The sequence below is a fragment of the Nyctereutes procyonoides genome, unplaced genomic scaffold (genome assembly GCF_905146905.1).
Source record: "Nyctereutes procyonoides isolate TBG_1078 unplaced genomic scaffold, NYPRO_anot_genome, whole genome shotgun sequence".
Classification (NCBI taxonomy): domain Eukaryota; kingdom Metazoa; phylum Chordata; class Mammalia; order Carnivora; family Canidae; genus Nyctereutes; species Nyctereutes procyonoides.
Genome location: NW_026575046.1, coordinates 38,676,627 through 38,692,787, shown reverse-complemented (window position 1 = coordinate 38,692,787; position 16,161 = coordinate 38,676,627). Strand labels below are relative to the sequence as shown.

Genomic DNA, 16,161 nt, shown 5'->3' with positions numbered 1-16,161 from the left:
TCATAGAAGGAGGAAGTTCATTTAAGATAGAACCTTCATCCCCTCATCCCTACAATCCCAAGATGAAGGACCCAGGAATGGAATGCTTCTAATATTTTTGACAGCCTAACTCATAAAACCTCAAATTTTAAATACATTTCTACAATATATTTTATCATTCAAGGGCCCAACAAGAAACAGATGACTTACTGAAAAATGGGATAATTTGAAGACAATGTATTAAAAGGGAACTTTACAAAGAAAACAGCACTTCCTCCCTCACAGAGATAGGATCTGTGGATTGCTGTCCACTCTCTGGTGTGCCCCACTTGACGAGGGAGAACAAGGCACAGTCAGGGGGAACCTGCACACAAGCTCTGCAGGCATGGAGCCTAGGAAACAGTTCCCCCCCTTCACACTCTCCTCCCTCCTCTAAACTCCCAGTGGTCAAATCCAACCTGAAGCCAGAGAATCAATCAGGGAGACAGTTTATGAAGTCCAAACATTCATGTCTGTAAGACTACAAAACATGGTGATTAAGGGGAGAGAGTGGAACTGGAGAGACAAAGGAAGACATCCAGCATGCATAGTTTATATTTTAAAATAATACTGGCTGGGATTTGGAAGAAGTGGCAACAGACCCAGGTGAGGTTATAACCTTAGCCTGTCACTGGCTAGCTATAAATCAGCACCTGTGAAACACTGACTTTGTTAAAATAAATAAATAAATAAATAAATAAATAAATAAATAAATAGCTAAAATAAAATTGATGAACTTATTCTGAAATAACATGACTCTAATCTGTTAAAAATAAAAATTAAATATTCTGAATATATTTTAATTAATGCAACAAAAGCTTTCTGGACACTGTTTTAAATTTTGAAAACAAAACAAAATCATTGTTGAAATAATCTGAGTCCCAGCTATATGTCTTTCTAGTTGGTAAATGGCTCTGGTTCAGTTAAATTCTTTATGTTGATCTGAAATAAAATTTCATTTGTTAGGTAATGAATCCAAAAATAGAGCAACTACTTTTTCTCAGGGACTCAGACTTCCTGTAAGACATAATTTAGAGAGAAGTAAGCATATGCTCATTCCTGAGATAAGCACACAATTTACAGATGAGACCATCAGGAATGTAATGTGGGAAATCTTGGTAAACAAGGGAGTCACTGCAGAGGAATAAAGACTTAGACTGTATGCACATATCGATTAATATTTTTGATTGAGTAGGATTTATATACTCACGAAATGAGATTTTGTTCAATACTACTGTTTGGATTCTACAGTCTTGGTATTTAAGGAAATATCTTTGATAATAGCACCTAGATTTGTGGCAGAAACTTGTAGTCCTTAAATGGTCACAGTATCTTTAGAGAGAATAAGATTCCAGAAAAGCAAAGAGTCACAGAAGGCCAAACAGCTGCAGACGAGTACAAATAGCTGTAATCTGAAATGCATGATTTATCAAAAGGGAACATGATTGCTAGCAATCTTACTTTTTTTGGTGATTACAAAGTTGAGCATACTACCGCATGTGACTCTATATGAGGACTTGTAAAGAGCTTTTAAAAACAATTATGCATGAGTGTTGGAGATTTTAATTTAAGCAGGACTCTGTGGAGGTAAATCAAGAGCATAGGCTGGAAGAAAAATGCTGAGGGAGACCTTCAATCAGGGGAGAATATTAAGTGGGACTCCTTGGGGAGAGGCCTGTATTTGCTTGTCTGGGGTAGGCTAATCTACATAATTGACTAAAACAGAATGAACAGCTGTGAAATACAGCATTTGAATGTGTGGGTAAAACACAATTACAAAATATACAGGGTCACAGAACATGTAATGTATTTTCATAGGATTATAGAATTTCCAAGCTCATTTGGGATTTCAGAAATCGTCCAGTTACCCAGAGAAGCTAAATGATTTTATCAAGGTCAACTAGCTGGTTAGTTATAGCATGACAGTTAAATCTGTAGGCTCTGGAGTCAAACATCCTAGTTTAAATCCCAACTCCACCACTTACTCTGTGACTTTTGGAGAAAATCACTCTACTTTTCTTTGCCTCCATTTTCTTATCTATAAAATGGGAATAATAGGACACTGATATTAAATGAGATGATACATTTAAGCAACACTAGATGATGCCTGGAACTCAGTGAGTGATCAGTTGGTATGAAGCATGTTTATCACTAGCAAGAATGCCAAAGCTGAAGTCATTTAAGTCTTGTATCAATGCTCTACCTACTCAACAAAATGCAAGAACATATCCCAAGAGGAACGTATGTGAGAAATTAGTTTCCCAACTAAAATGGTTGTGAGACACAAAATAATATCAAGTCTGCTTGGAGATACAGAAGCAAAATCTTTTAAAGTACCTCTTGGGGAAGTGACTCAGATGAGCTCTTTAGAATGAACATAGTTGGAGGTAAGGTATTTGATTTTCTTAAAAAAAATACAAAGATATTGCAAAATGAATTTTGTATGTGTGGAGTGATCGGATGGTTATCTAGGAAAGGAAATAAAAGTAGAAATCCACAGTTACTTTCTTATCACCTCTGGTTGAAATCCTAACATGCTTCTCACCTGTTAAGGTACTTGTTTGACCATATATTGTAGTGCCTGAAGCCCATCTTGAGACGTCTGTTGTGTATCTGAATGGCGCTGTCAGTTAAGTGCCAGACCCTTGGTTTTAGCTGATCTCAGAATTGTGAGATGGGGCCCAGCTTCTGGATCCTCATTCAGCACAGAGTCTGCTTAAGATTCACTCTCCCTTTCCCTTTGCCCTTCTCCCCTTACTCTCTCTTTCTCAAATAAATAAATTTTTTAAAAAGTCTGTTGAAAGGACCAAAACATGTCACATTGATTTTGAGTTATCTCCTATTGGCTGAGAGACAAAGGCATTTATTATTACTTAATAACTATCTTTGATCCTATTCAATCTCGGAATGATATGGTGGCACCATTAAGTCTCAGGTAATGACACCATAAAATATTTGTTATGACTTTGGTGCAAAATGCTAGCAGAACTGTTGTATTTCCTGATTTTATAGGTGCCTTTAGTGACTGTTTTAGGGTATGTTACATATATAGTTTTCTTGCACTCTATCAGTATTTTATGATGCAAGTTATTTTTAGTTGACAAGGCCCAATGGCTAAGGAATAAAAAGTTTCTCATAAGATCTTTTAGTCCAGTCAGAATATTGGCATTCCCCAAAGGTGGCTTTCATCCACATTATAGTATTCAGCCCCCGAAAAGGCACATTTCTACTTGCAAGTATAGAAAATTTGTGACATGTAAATGAGATACATTCTTAAAGCATCATTGACTGTTTCCTGTGATTGAAGACAAAGCCATCTCTACATTTCACTGTAGTCTTAAAATTTAGTCAGAATACCTGCATAATAAGTTACTAGCTTCACTTCAAAGATTCCTACTACTAATGTTGAGTAATTTAAGGCCCATTATTGATGTTTAACAGTATTCAGAAAGGCATGTTCATGAATATTCCATTAAGTATATTTGTTGTATTGACTTATTCCTACGGAAACTTAGCACTGCTATAAATCATAAAGTTCCAAAGAACAGATTTTTGATGTTGATCATTAAACTGTTTTGAATAAGATTCATTTCTGAGTAGCTTCTTCTATAATTCTTTTGAGTTTAGAATTTTTTTAATAAATTAAATGAGGTACTTAATATAGAGAATTGTTTCAAAATTCTCAGTTTGAGAATGCTTATGACCTTTGCTTTCTTTTTTCTTCTCTTTATTATTATTATTACTGTTTTAATCTTGGGTTAGTGATATGTGCCAGAGACCTGCCAAAGTGCTTGAGATACAAATAAGACAAAAACATATGTAGTTCCTGATCTTATAAATCATGTGGAAAAGATGCAGGTTTATCACACATGTCTGTGCCTTGTTTTAAAATCTGCATACATAGATGGCATAATTTTTTGAATATTTATGTATTCAGTTGCTATTTACATCATATTTTATAGCTCTGCTTTGCTTTTAATATGGGTGTGTGAGTATTCTACACATATTTCCAAATACCAACCACTGGTCAAAATAGTTATCGCTGTATCTGCTTATTAGCAGGTGTCATAACAAAAATCACAGAACATTTTACGAGGTAAAGATCTCTTCTTGCTTTTACCATCTCATAACCAATTAGGATGGCAAGTTTTTAATTCAAATGTTCAGGACCATCCAAGTATTACAGGATCTAAGTGATTCACCCCAGCTTACTTGTTCTGGTCTATATGAACAGGACTCAAAAGGGATTATTTGTCTATAGAGTTTCTGCTTTAACCCAATAGGAGACACAAATGCCTTGAAAACATTGACTAGAAAATATTTATATATGTATTTTTTGGTTTTATGAAGTATATTATAGCATTAAAAAAGTAAAACATTGGTGTAAATACAAATGTTGATGTGAGAAAAACACTTTCATCTACTTTATTTTTTAAATATGGGTGGAAACTCATTTCATCTGCAATAGCATTAGTCTATTTTTCTTGTTCATAACACTCATGTTTACAGCACTAGTTCACAGATGTTAGTTGCCATGAATATGCATCATCAGAAAGTGTGAACCACAACCTATATAGTAGCTATTGCAGGCTTCATCTCACACAGTTGAGCATCTGTTTATGGTTCTTGTTTTTTTTTTTTTTAAATTGTACGTGTGCCCTTGTACCTTTAATGTCCTTTGTGTTCATTCTGTCATTTGAAGTTACTTTTTTCTAGTTTCTCAAGATGGATGATTTCTGCTATTTTATAGAAGTAACATGGGAGTTTTGGTATGCCCATCATATACCTAGTTTTATTTTCTTTGAAAATTTATCTTCTACATAATACAGGTTTCTCCTATGTTAGTAGCAATTCAGGTTGTAACTACATGTTAAAACACAAAAAAAGAAGGAAGGAGGGAAGGAAGAAAAGAAGGACAGTAGACAGATGGACCAGTGAGAAACTCAGTCAGATATTGCATAGTCAAAATAGTTTGTCATTTTTAAGCCCTGAGTAAATAATGTGAAATTTATTTTTTATATAATTTTTAGTATTTGTAAAACGTTATTTGACAAGTCCCATTGAAAGCAAAACAATCAGTTTGATGATAAGAGAAACTCTAGTACTATATATACACAATGTTAATTAAATGGATTAATAACATTTGCTGTTAAAAATATGGGAAGAATCCCTAAAACTTAAGGCACATTAAAAGTTGAAGAAAAGAAGAGAAATAATGAAATAAGATAATCCTCCAAATAAAAGATTTATAATCAGCAAAACCAACTGCTTGCCTCTTTATAATTCATGTTTTTATTTATCCAACAGATGTTTATTGATTGTCTTACAGTAAATAGAACAAAGCCTGTACCCCTAATGGATTACATTTTATTGAGAGAAATAGTACTTTAAAGCGTCTTTCTTCTTCTGTTTTTTTTTTAAGACTTTATTTATTTATTCATGAGAGAGAGAGAGAGTGAGAGAGAGGGGGACAGGCAAAGGGAGAAGCAGGCTCCACACAGGGAGCCTGACATGGGACTTGATTCTGGGATGAAGGCGGTGCTAAACCGCTGAGCCACCCAGGCTGCCCCTGTTGTTTTTACTTCTTAATCATCTTCACCTATTTCCCCATCATCCTAATTCCTCCCCTTTGACAATCACCAGTTTGTTTTCTATATTTATGAGTCTGTTTCTTTCTTTGTTGTTGTTGGCTTGTTCATTTGTTTTGTTTATTATATTCCACATATAAGTGAAATCATATGATATTTGTCTTTGTCCAGCTTATTTCACTTAGCATAATATCTGCTAGGTCCATCCATGTTACCATGAATGACAAGATTTCATTCTTTTCTTATGGTTTAGTAATTGTTAAATCATTATGTCATACACTTGAAACTAAATTTTAAAAAGCAAAAAAAAAAAAGAGAGAGAGATAATTTCAGATTGTGATACTTGCCTGAAGGAAATAAATAGGTTAAAATGGAACATCAGTTAAGGCAGCTACTTTGGGTGGGCTGCTTGGGTAAAGCCTCTCAGAGGAAGTGATTATTGAGCTGAAGGATCAGAAGAGAAGGACTTATGAAGATCGGGGAGACACATGTTCTAGGCAGAAAGAGCAAATGTGCAGACTGGAAGATAGTAAGGACTTGGTATGAGATAATATTGGGAAGGAAGAGGCAGATTATTCAGAGCACAGTAGGACACAGCCAAGACTCTGGATTTTATTGGGAGAACCAAAAAAAATTTAAGCAGAGGAGTGATAAAATCTATATTTTTAAAAGATCTGACAGCTGTGTGGATAATGGATAGTAGGGGGGCAAATGGAAGGCCAAGAGATCAATTTACTGTAATAATATGAGGTGAGGCAGTGGGGCCATAGATTTTGAAGGAGGCAGTGGAGATGAAAATGAGCCCAGGCAGAGTAGCTAACTCCTGGTGAAGAAAAGGAGGGAATTGGGGATGAACATCAGCCTTAGGACACTCACTTATTGCTAAAAAGAAAAACAGAAATTATCAGAGCACAAACCTTAATGAAGCAGTAATTAAACTAAAGAGGCATGAACTACTTACATTGAGTTAATCACTTATTTTCATCCTACAACTGAGGAGTGGGACTCCCACACCTAACTGAGGAATTTCATAAACTCAGTCTACTTAGATTACTTTTAAACTCTGCCCAACCTCCCAGTGAAAAATGTCTAGCTGGGGACTGTTTCTCTCAAGCTGGGACTGTATCTTATTTCTCTATTCCCAACTCATAGTAAAGCGCCCTTCAGAGTAGAGTAGGCCAAAGTTGATCAAATTCAATATCAATTTCTTGTATAAGTTTTTTTTAAGTAGATATAAAGGACCTGCTATATGTAGGTACTTTTTTATATTCCTTACATAAATTATTAATCTTTTCTTTAAATATTTACTTATTCATGAGAGACACAGAGAGAGAGGCAGAGATACAGGCAGAAGGAGCAGGCTCCATGCAGGGACTCCGAAGCAGAACTCGATCCTGGGACTCCAGGATCACACCCTGAGCCAAAAGCAGACACTCAACCACTGAGCCACCCAGGAGTCCCAATTATTAATCTTTTTAGAAACCTTGTTATGTTATTATGTTGTTGTTAATAATATCCCCTTCTTATAGATGAAGAAACTAAGGTTGGTGAAAAGATATTAACCACGTTGATGTCAGTTAGTGATACAGAATTAGAATTTTTACCTCTGTTGTATTCTAAAACTTGTGTTTTTCATGACTTTATGCTGCTATATTGATCAGAAAATATATATTAACAAACCACTTAGGACTATATGCTTTTTGACTCCTTTTAGTAGGCCTTTAATAAGAGATTAGTGAAAAATGAAGATAGAGAAATATAGACATTAAAGGGACATATTCATATCTCTGATAAAATAATAAAGGAACCAGGTATTTTAAATCAGTAACTGTGCCAGCCCATAGGAGGACACTAACAGGTCATGAAAATATCAGATTACTCAGCACAGAACAAATCAGGCAATAGATGAAAGGCTGATTGTGTGTTGTCTTAAAGCACTTGCAAAGTACTATACTATGCATAGAAATGTCAAAAATAATGAATCAAAACCAAGATTTAATGAAGATTAGATTTGAGGGAAGAGGAAACAAATATGAATGGAAGAGGAACTATCTATGTTGATACTCTTAATCACTTTGTGATGCTTGTAAAATAAAGAGCCCTGGGACCACCCCTCCCTACACCAAGACATTCTGGAGCATGGAAACGTCTGTTTAATAAACACTCTCAGGTGATTTTGTTTAGTACAAGTATGTAGTGAACCACACTTGGGGAAAATACTGATTTAGTCCCGTCTTATTTTATATATAAATCATCCTGAGGCTTATAAAGGAAAATGGTTATCTGAAGCTATAACACCCTTTTTCACTAGAACTTTGGCTAAATCAGTCTTCTAGAGGCCCAGTTCTGCCCTCTTTGATACTTGGATTTAATTTTTTCAACTCCAGCCATGGACCAGCTAACAGCATATATTGTTGCTATTTCTCTTCTAGAATCACAACTACAGCTGCCTGCATGATGGACCTAAGACGGTACCCACTGGATGAACAAAATTGCACCTTGGAAATTGAAAGCTGTAAGTTTTTCTAAGAATGCAGCTAGACTGAACTCTGCTTTAAGATTATTCTGGCTCATGCCCAAACCACAGGTCCTGAAAATGTCCTGCTACTGTAGTAAATCTGGTAGAGGGAGATACAGTGTCTTTCCTCAGTGATGCTGCCAACCTCTTAGTCTCATCTCTAAATCCCTGGGAGACATGTATAAGAGAAGACATAATCTAGCAATAAAAGGAAGACACTAAGAGCCTGGAAGGAGACCAAAGGGTATTCCAGGCATTTAAAGTATGGAAATGGTGCATAGAGCTACAACAGAAGGGAAAATAGGTGGTAATGCCAGGGTGACACAGGAAATCTCAGTTGTCTTTGCCTTTCACAAATGTTATCTCTTTGCAATTGCAAAATAAATGTGGCCTCTGGACCAGTTGAAACATTCACAGTGTGTGGATTGGTGGGATGTTTTTTGTTTCGGGGGACGTTGTCAGTGTCTAAAATTTATTTTATATTCTTGCTGAAAGCCATACAATGACCAAGGATGATATATATATATATATATATATATATATATATATATATATATATGCATGTTTATTTTCTTTCCTGTGCTGACCTGTTTTGCAGTGTTCTTGCTTTTCTGGGCCACAGTTTCAGTGTCCTTCTTGATGACTCAATCACCTACCCTGTTGGGTGGGTGAAAACATTAACTTCATAACCTATCCCCATTTTGGAGGTCATGCACAGAGGTCATTTGAGATGGAATAGGATTTTGATCTTCTTTTCTTTGTCAGTTCTTTGCAATGTTTTCATACCTCATCCCACCAAACAATTGGAAGCTGCTGATTTTATATCCAGCATTCTAGATAATGAGTAACTTGACTGCTGTGCAGATAGGACACTCTCAGCTGTTACGAGGAACTCTAGCTGTGACAAGCATTGCAAATTTAAGTCACTACTCTGAGCAGAAATACAAGCCTGTATGGCACATTGCTGGTATTTTGCCCATTAAAAAAAAACATAGCTTTCAGGGATAATATTAAATTTACATGCATTTTTTTAAGAACTTGATTTTATACTTGTGTTATCAAATCATCATTTTCACGTTTGATATTTTCAATAAAGAACTATTTACAGAAAATGGTCTATAGGATATTGATTATTTTTATGGAAATATTTTTGGGATAACTTTGCATTTTCATGACTTATGATACAATTTAAGTTTAGAATGTTCTCCAAAGTCCAAATTCTTTGGTTGTTTCAAATTGTTGGAGTAAGGTTTCTTTTAAAGTAGATTGTCATGTACTGATAATGAATTTTTATGGTAAGAGAACTCATGATGAAATTTGAGTGGAATTTTAAATAATCATAATTCTACACATAGTTAAAGCACTTGGGCTGATGTTATTTTATTTGAGCTGTTCACAACCCCCTCAGGTAAGTAAACAAGGCCTTTCTATTTTAAAGAACTAATGCCTAAGGGCACAGGCAACACCCAGGTGTTTAATGTAGTTAAATTGTAATTCTGACATGAATATTTTAAAATTAACATGATAATTCTTCAGACTTTTAGAAAGTTTATATTTTAATAAAGGGGCTTCTACATCTCTTATTTCAAATCACAGTTACCCTGTTAAATGGGGTAGTTTTTTTCCCCTAACTTTACTGAGGTGTAATTGGTATATAACATTGTGTAAGTTTAAGATGTACAATGTGATGGTATATATATATAGAGAGAGTGAAGTGATTGCCACAATAAGGTTAGTTAACACATCCATTACCTCACACAGTTACCTTGTGTGTGTGTGTTAAGAACTGATCTACTCCTATAGCAACTTTCAAGTATAAAATACAGAGTTGTTAACTATAGTCACCGTTCTGTGGATACCCAGATCTTACTCATCTTCTAACTGAGCATTTGTAACCCTTTAACTACATTCAACCATCTCCCCATACCCTCACCCCTGTCAACTACCAAGTTATTCTTTGTTTCTATGACTTCAGTATTAATTCTTATATCCATATATAAATAAGATCATACACTATTGGTCTTTCTCTGATTTGTTTCACTTAGTATAATTACCTTAAGTTCTGAGGGTCTTGGGTGGCTCAGTCGGTTGAGTAATCAACTCTTGGTTTCAGCTCAGGTCATGATCTCAGGGCCCTGAGAATGAGCCCTACACTGGGCTCAGTGCTCTGCACAGAGTCTGCTTGAGATTCTCTCTCTCCTCCTTCTGTCCCTCTCCCCACTCACGACGTGGTCTCTTCAATCAATCAATCTTTAAAAGAATTCCCTTAAGTTATGTCTATGTTGTCACAAATGACAGGATTTCTTTTTTTTTTTTTAAGAAAAGATTTTATTTATTCATGAGAGACACAGAGAGAGAGAGAGGCAGAAACACAGGCAGAGGGAGAAGTAGGCTCCATGCAAGAGCTCATGTGGGACTCGATCCCAGGACTTCAGGATCACACCCTGGGCCAAAGGCATATGCTCAACTTCTGAGCCACTGGTCATCCCTGGATTTCCTTTTTTTAACTGAATATTCCACTGTATCACTTTTTTTTTTTTTTTTTTTTTTTTACCTATTCATCCGTCAGTGGACATTTAAGTTGTCTCTATGTCTTGGCTATTATAAATGATTCTGCAACGAACGTAAAAAAGCAGCTATCTCTTCAAGATGGAGATTTCATTTGTTTCATACATTTACCCAGAAGTAGTAAATATGGGTGATATGGTAGTTCTACTTTTAATTTTTTGAGAAATTTTCATACTTGTTTTCTATGTGGTCTGTACCAATTTACATCCGCACCATTGGTGCACAAGATTCCCTTTTCTTCACATCCTCACTAGCACTTGTTCTCTTATCTTTTTGATAATAGCCATTCTAACAAGTGTGAAACAATATCTCATCATGATTTTGATTTACATTTCCCTGATACAGATTCTCTTCCAAGTATATACCAATTTTCCCAACACCATTTGCTGAAGAGGCTCTTTTTCCCATTGAGTATCCGTGGCTTCCTTGTCAAGTATGAGTTGACCATATATGTGAGAGTTTATATCTGAGCTTTTGATTCTGTTCATTGGTCTATGTGTCTCTTTTTATGCCAATACTATACTGTTTTGATCACTATAGCTTTGCAGTATAGTTTGAAATCAGAAAGTATGATGCCTCCAGCTTTGTTATCTTGTTCAAGACTGCTTTAGCTATTCAAGGTCTTTTGTGGTTCCATACAAATTTTAAGATTGTTTTCTTAAATATAGTTTCTTAAATATATAGTTGTTCTATAAAAATACATTGGAATTTAGATAGGGGATGCATTAAAACTATAGGTAGCTTTGGGTAATATAGACATGCTAATAATATTAATTCTTCTGATCTGTGAATATGGGCTATGTTTCCATTTATTTATGTCTTCACTTTCTTTCATCAATGTCTTATGCTTTTCATTGTGCAGATCTTTCACCTCCTTGGTTAAATTTATTCATAAGTATTTTGTTGTTTTTGATGCTATTGTAAATGGGTTTATTTTATTTTGTTTCTAGAAATATAAACATGTATAGAAATGGAACTGATTTTTGTATGTTTATTTTGTATCCTGCAACTTTACTAAATTCGTTTATTCTATTAATTTTTGGCAGTCTTTGGGGTTTTCATGTCATCTGCAAACAGAATAATTTTACTTCTTTACCAATTTGGGTATCTTTTATTTTATTTTTTTTTTTATTTATTTTTTTTTTTTTTGCCTGATTTTTCTGGCTAGGAGTTTCAGTACCATGCTGAACAGGAGCGCTGGTGCTGAGAGTGGGTACTCTTATCTTGTTCCTGATCTTAGAGGAAACACTTTCAATCATTCACCATTGAGTATGATGTTAGTTATGGATTTATCATATATAGCCTTTGTTATGTTGAGGTACAGTCCTTCTATACTAAATTTGTCAAGAGTTTCTATCATGAAAGGATGTTGGATTATGTCAGATGCTTTTTCTACATCTATTCAGATGATTTTTTCTTTCATTTTATTAATTTGATGTATAATATTTATTGATCTGCATCTGAACCACCCTACATCCCAGGGACAAATCCCACTTGCTCATGGTGTATGATTTTTTTAGCGTGCTATTAAATTTGTTTTGCTAGTATTTTGTTAAGAATTTTTGCATCTATATGTATCAAGGATATTAGCCTGTAAATTTCTTGCAGTAGTCTTATCTAGCTTTGGTGTCAGGATAATACTGACTTTGTAAAATGAGTTTGAGAGCATTCCTTTCTCTTCAACATTTTTAAGAGTTCTGAGAAGGATTGCCATTAATTTTCATTTAAATGTTTGGAAATAAATGAATATTTGATAAAATTCATCAGTGAAAACATCTGGTTCTGGGCTTTTCTTTGTTGAGAAGTTATTGAGAACTGATGCAATTCTCCTTGTTACTTGTTACTTGGTCTGCTCGTATTTTCTAGTTCTTTATGAGTCCATCTTAATAGATTGTATGTTTCTAGGAATTTATTAATTTCTTCTAAGTTGTTTAATTTATTGGTATATGATTGTTCATGGTAGTCACTTGGATCCTTTGTATTTCTGTGGTATCAGCTGTAATGTCTCCTCTTTCATTTATAATTTTATTTATTTGAGTTCACTTCTTTTTCTTGGTTAGTCTAGCTAAAGATTTACCAATCTTGTTTTTAGAGAATGAATTCTGAATTTTAATTTTTCTTATGCTTTTTTCTTTTCATTGCTTTTCTATTTCATTTATTTCTGCTCCACTCTTTATTATTTCATTCTTTCTGCTAACTTTGGTCTCAGTTTGTTCTTCTTTTCTTAGTTCCTTGAGATATAATGTTAGGTTGTTTATCTGAGATCTTTCTTTTATCCCAATACATCTGTTTGTAACTATAAATTTTCAGAACTGCCTTTGCTGCATCCTATAGGTTTTGATATATTGTTTCTATTTCATGTCTTAAGATTTTTTTTTGTTTCCCTTTTTATTTCCTTTTTTAACCATTGGTGGTTCAAGATTGTTTTATTTCCATGCATTTGTGCATTTCCCAGCTTTCTTACTGCTATTGATTTCTAGTTTCATACATTTGTGGTCAGAAAAAGACCCTTGATATAATTTCTGTCTTCTTGAATTTTTTGAAACTTGTTTTGTGACCTAACATAATATCTATCCTAGAAAGTGTTCTGTGCAGGCTTGAGGAGAATGTATATCCTGTTTCTGTCGGATGGAATGTTCTGTATATCTCTTTAGTCCTTTTGGTCTATAGTGTTCAAATCTTCCGTTTCTTTATTGATTATCTGTCTGGATAATCTAGCCATTGCTGAGAGTGGGTTATTAAAGTCCCCAACTATTATTGTATTCCTGTCTATCTCTTCTTTTAGTTCTGTTAGTAGTTTCTTTATATACCAGGATGCTCTAATGTTGCATGTTTGTGATTGTTATATTTTTTTATTAATTTACCCCTTTATAATCATACAGTGACCTTCTTTATCTTTTGTGAGCATTTTTAACTAAAAGTTTATAGGTAGGTATTAATATTTATATGTTACATCTAAGGAAACAGATTCAAAGAGGTAAAGAGATTTGCCCAAGGTCGTGCAGCCACTGAGTGGAATAATGGCTCTGTGCTGAAGTGGTAATTGATAGCTGGCTTTTAAAGCCACTGATTTTATAGGGACCAGATTTATAGAAGATCCTAATTGTAGAAACCAAGAAAATATCTTATACTTACAAAAAATCAGAATTTATTCATATTTAACCAGACAAAAAAATCACTGCTATATGAATTAATATGAATGATAATGAAATATGGTATTATATTAATTATATATATATATGATATACAGGTCTTACTATTATAAGTAGGTAGTTAACTAATTAAGCTTATTGAAATGACTTTAGGATCCTATCTCTTAAAGAATTAGCTCTGAAGTTGATGTCTGACATTCGACCTTAACCATTTCCTTCTGTTAAGCAAACTCTAGGCATTCACTTCTTCTTCTCTCCCTCCTTCCCTCTTCTGCCTTTCTTCCCTACCTCTCTCAAATGCAAATGACCTTAATGGTGGCATTACTAAATCATTATTACCCTGTTTCTATTTTAGCAATTAGTATATTGGTTTAATGTCAGAGAAAATAATATAACTTGATTCTGAGTGAGGGAATAAGGATTGAGCTTATTGCAAAGCTATTTAATATGTTTCATCTAGAAATGAAAAATAGTGCAAAGGGGGCAAGGAGAGTATTATATATCTTTGAAATGGGAAAAGTTAGGGGGCTAATCTTGTAAATTCTGAGTGAGATTAGCTGCCCAATACCAATATGAGCTACATGGCCCCACTCTCCTCCTCAGAAAGGTAAGATAGTCTTATAAATTCTTAAACCCTATTTCCAGGTTCCCCACTTGGGGTATGTGAGCCACTTGTTTGAAAGAGAGTGTGGAATTCTCTCAACTAGATCCATTGACAGGCTGCTCACATTACAAAAACCCAAAAGTTTCTCTCTCTCTTTTTTTCCCCTCATTTGTTTGTGTGCTTTTATCTCAGCCTGTCTCTGGATGACTTGGACTGGTCAGCCTGTGTCTCAGAGAATAAGGTTAATGCTCTTTTTCTTAGTGTTGTTGTTTTTCAGCCAGTTCCAGCCTTGGCGTGATTCACCATCAATTAGAGAGTATATAACTTTCCTAGCAGCTCTTTCATAGATAACTTCACAGGGCTATGTCAAGTGTTCATTGGGATAGCCAGTCAGGCATCTCCTTTTAGGATCTAAGAAAAAAAAAATCCTAACTCTGCCTTCCTGACAGCATCAGAAACCAGTTGTTGCTGGCCTCTCGGGCTCATTGATTACCTACATTATGTCATAGAAGTCACCCAATTTAGCTGAGCTGACTCAGTTCCCTCATAGATAAAATGGGAATAATAATATATTCCATATCACGTTGCTTGAGGATTAAATGAACTAATAAAGATAAAGAATGTAGCAATTTGCCTGGTACATGTTAAGCATCTAATAAGCAGTAACTGGTAATTAATTATTATTATTATCACACTGCTTTTATTACATTTAAAGATTCCTCACTGCCACAAATTTGACTTCATTATGAGATCTAGTAAATTCAGATCTTTACTCTCCTTCAGATCAAGGAGAGACCCAAAACACAGCATTGCCCTTCTCAACTTTTGTAGATCTTATTCCAGCTCTTGCTTTAACATTCTAAGTAAGTCTCATTATCTGTATGGCTGTCTACTTACTCATAGAATGTCTCAGCCAGCTGTACCTACAGTATAAAATGCAAATTAATTTCTTCTACTCTGTCAAGTGGAAAAGAATTAATAGCTAGCTTCAAAATCCAAAGAGGTAGATTTAAAAGCTCTTTGACATCTGTACTTAGATGAAATGAAAGTGCAGCCCATTGTAAAATATAGTCCATTTGTGATTTTGCTAACATTTTAAACTGGCCAGAGAAGATAGTCATCACCTGATGACCTAAAGTCTGTGCAATCACTGTAGCAAAATGTGCCTATGAGTGAGTGAGTGTGTTGGCACAGGTCTCTCTTCTTCCTAGAGATGTTCACCATGCTTTATGAAAGGAAGAAATAGCAATGTGCCTATTGTTGTCTTATTGAATTTCAATTTGGATATTATATAAAATAACTTGCTGTTTGATTATTGATGGAGTAAAGGCTCTATTATCTTTTCAACAACTTTATTCAAAATAATCCTTATTAAACAGGTCAATATAGATTGATACATTTAAACAGATTAAGGTATTAAATCCATATCTAATATGGTACAGGTTAATATATATTGAATATAGTTTATGCTATGCACTGGTCAATATTTTAGTAAATATTCATGCAAGATTTTTAAGAACTTAGAGGAAAAGGCATTGTGTTCTTCCACTCCTAAAGTGAAAATTGATGGCACCTTGGAGTGTCATTAGACTCAAAATAGCTATCACAGAGGAAGTGGTGATTGGATAGGATTCTGAGTTAATGTGTATAGTGAATAAGAGGACATTTATTGAATACTGGTAGTTTTCTGGTATCAATTTCTCAAGCTAACCA

General features: G+C 34.6%; 1 protein-coding gene across 1 annotated transcript in view; it reads left to right on the top strand.

Moving 5' to 3' along the window:
* GABRB2 (gamma-aminobutyric acid type A receptor subunit beta2) overlaps positions 1–16,161 on the top strand; it is a 240,461-nt gene that overhangs the window by 109,977 nt on the left and 114,323 nt on the right. Inside the window, exon 5 of the mRNA XM_055325413.1 lies at positions 8,039–8,121. Within this exon, the coding sequence (XP_055181388.1) occupies positions 8,039–8,121 (83 nt within the window). The remainder of the gene's footprint in view (positions 1–8,038; positions 8,122–16,161) is intronic.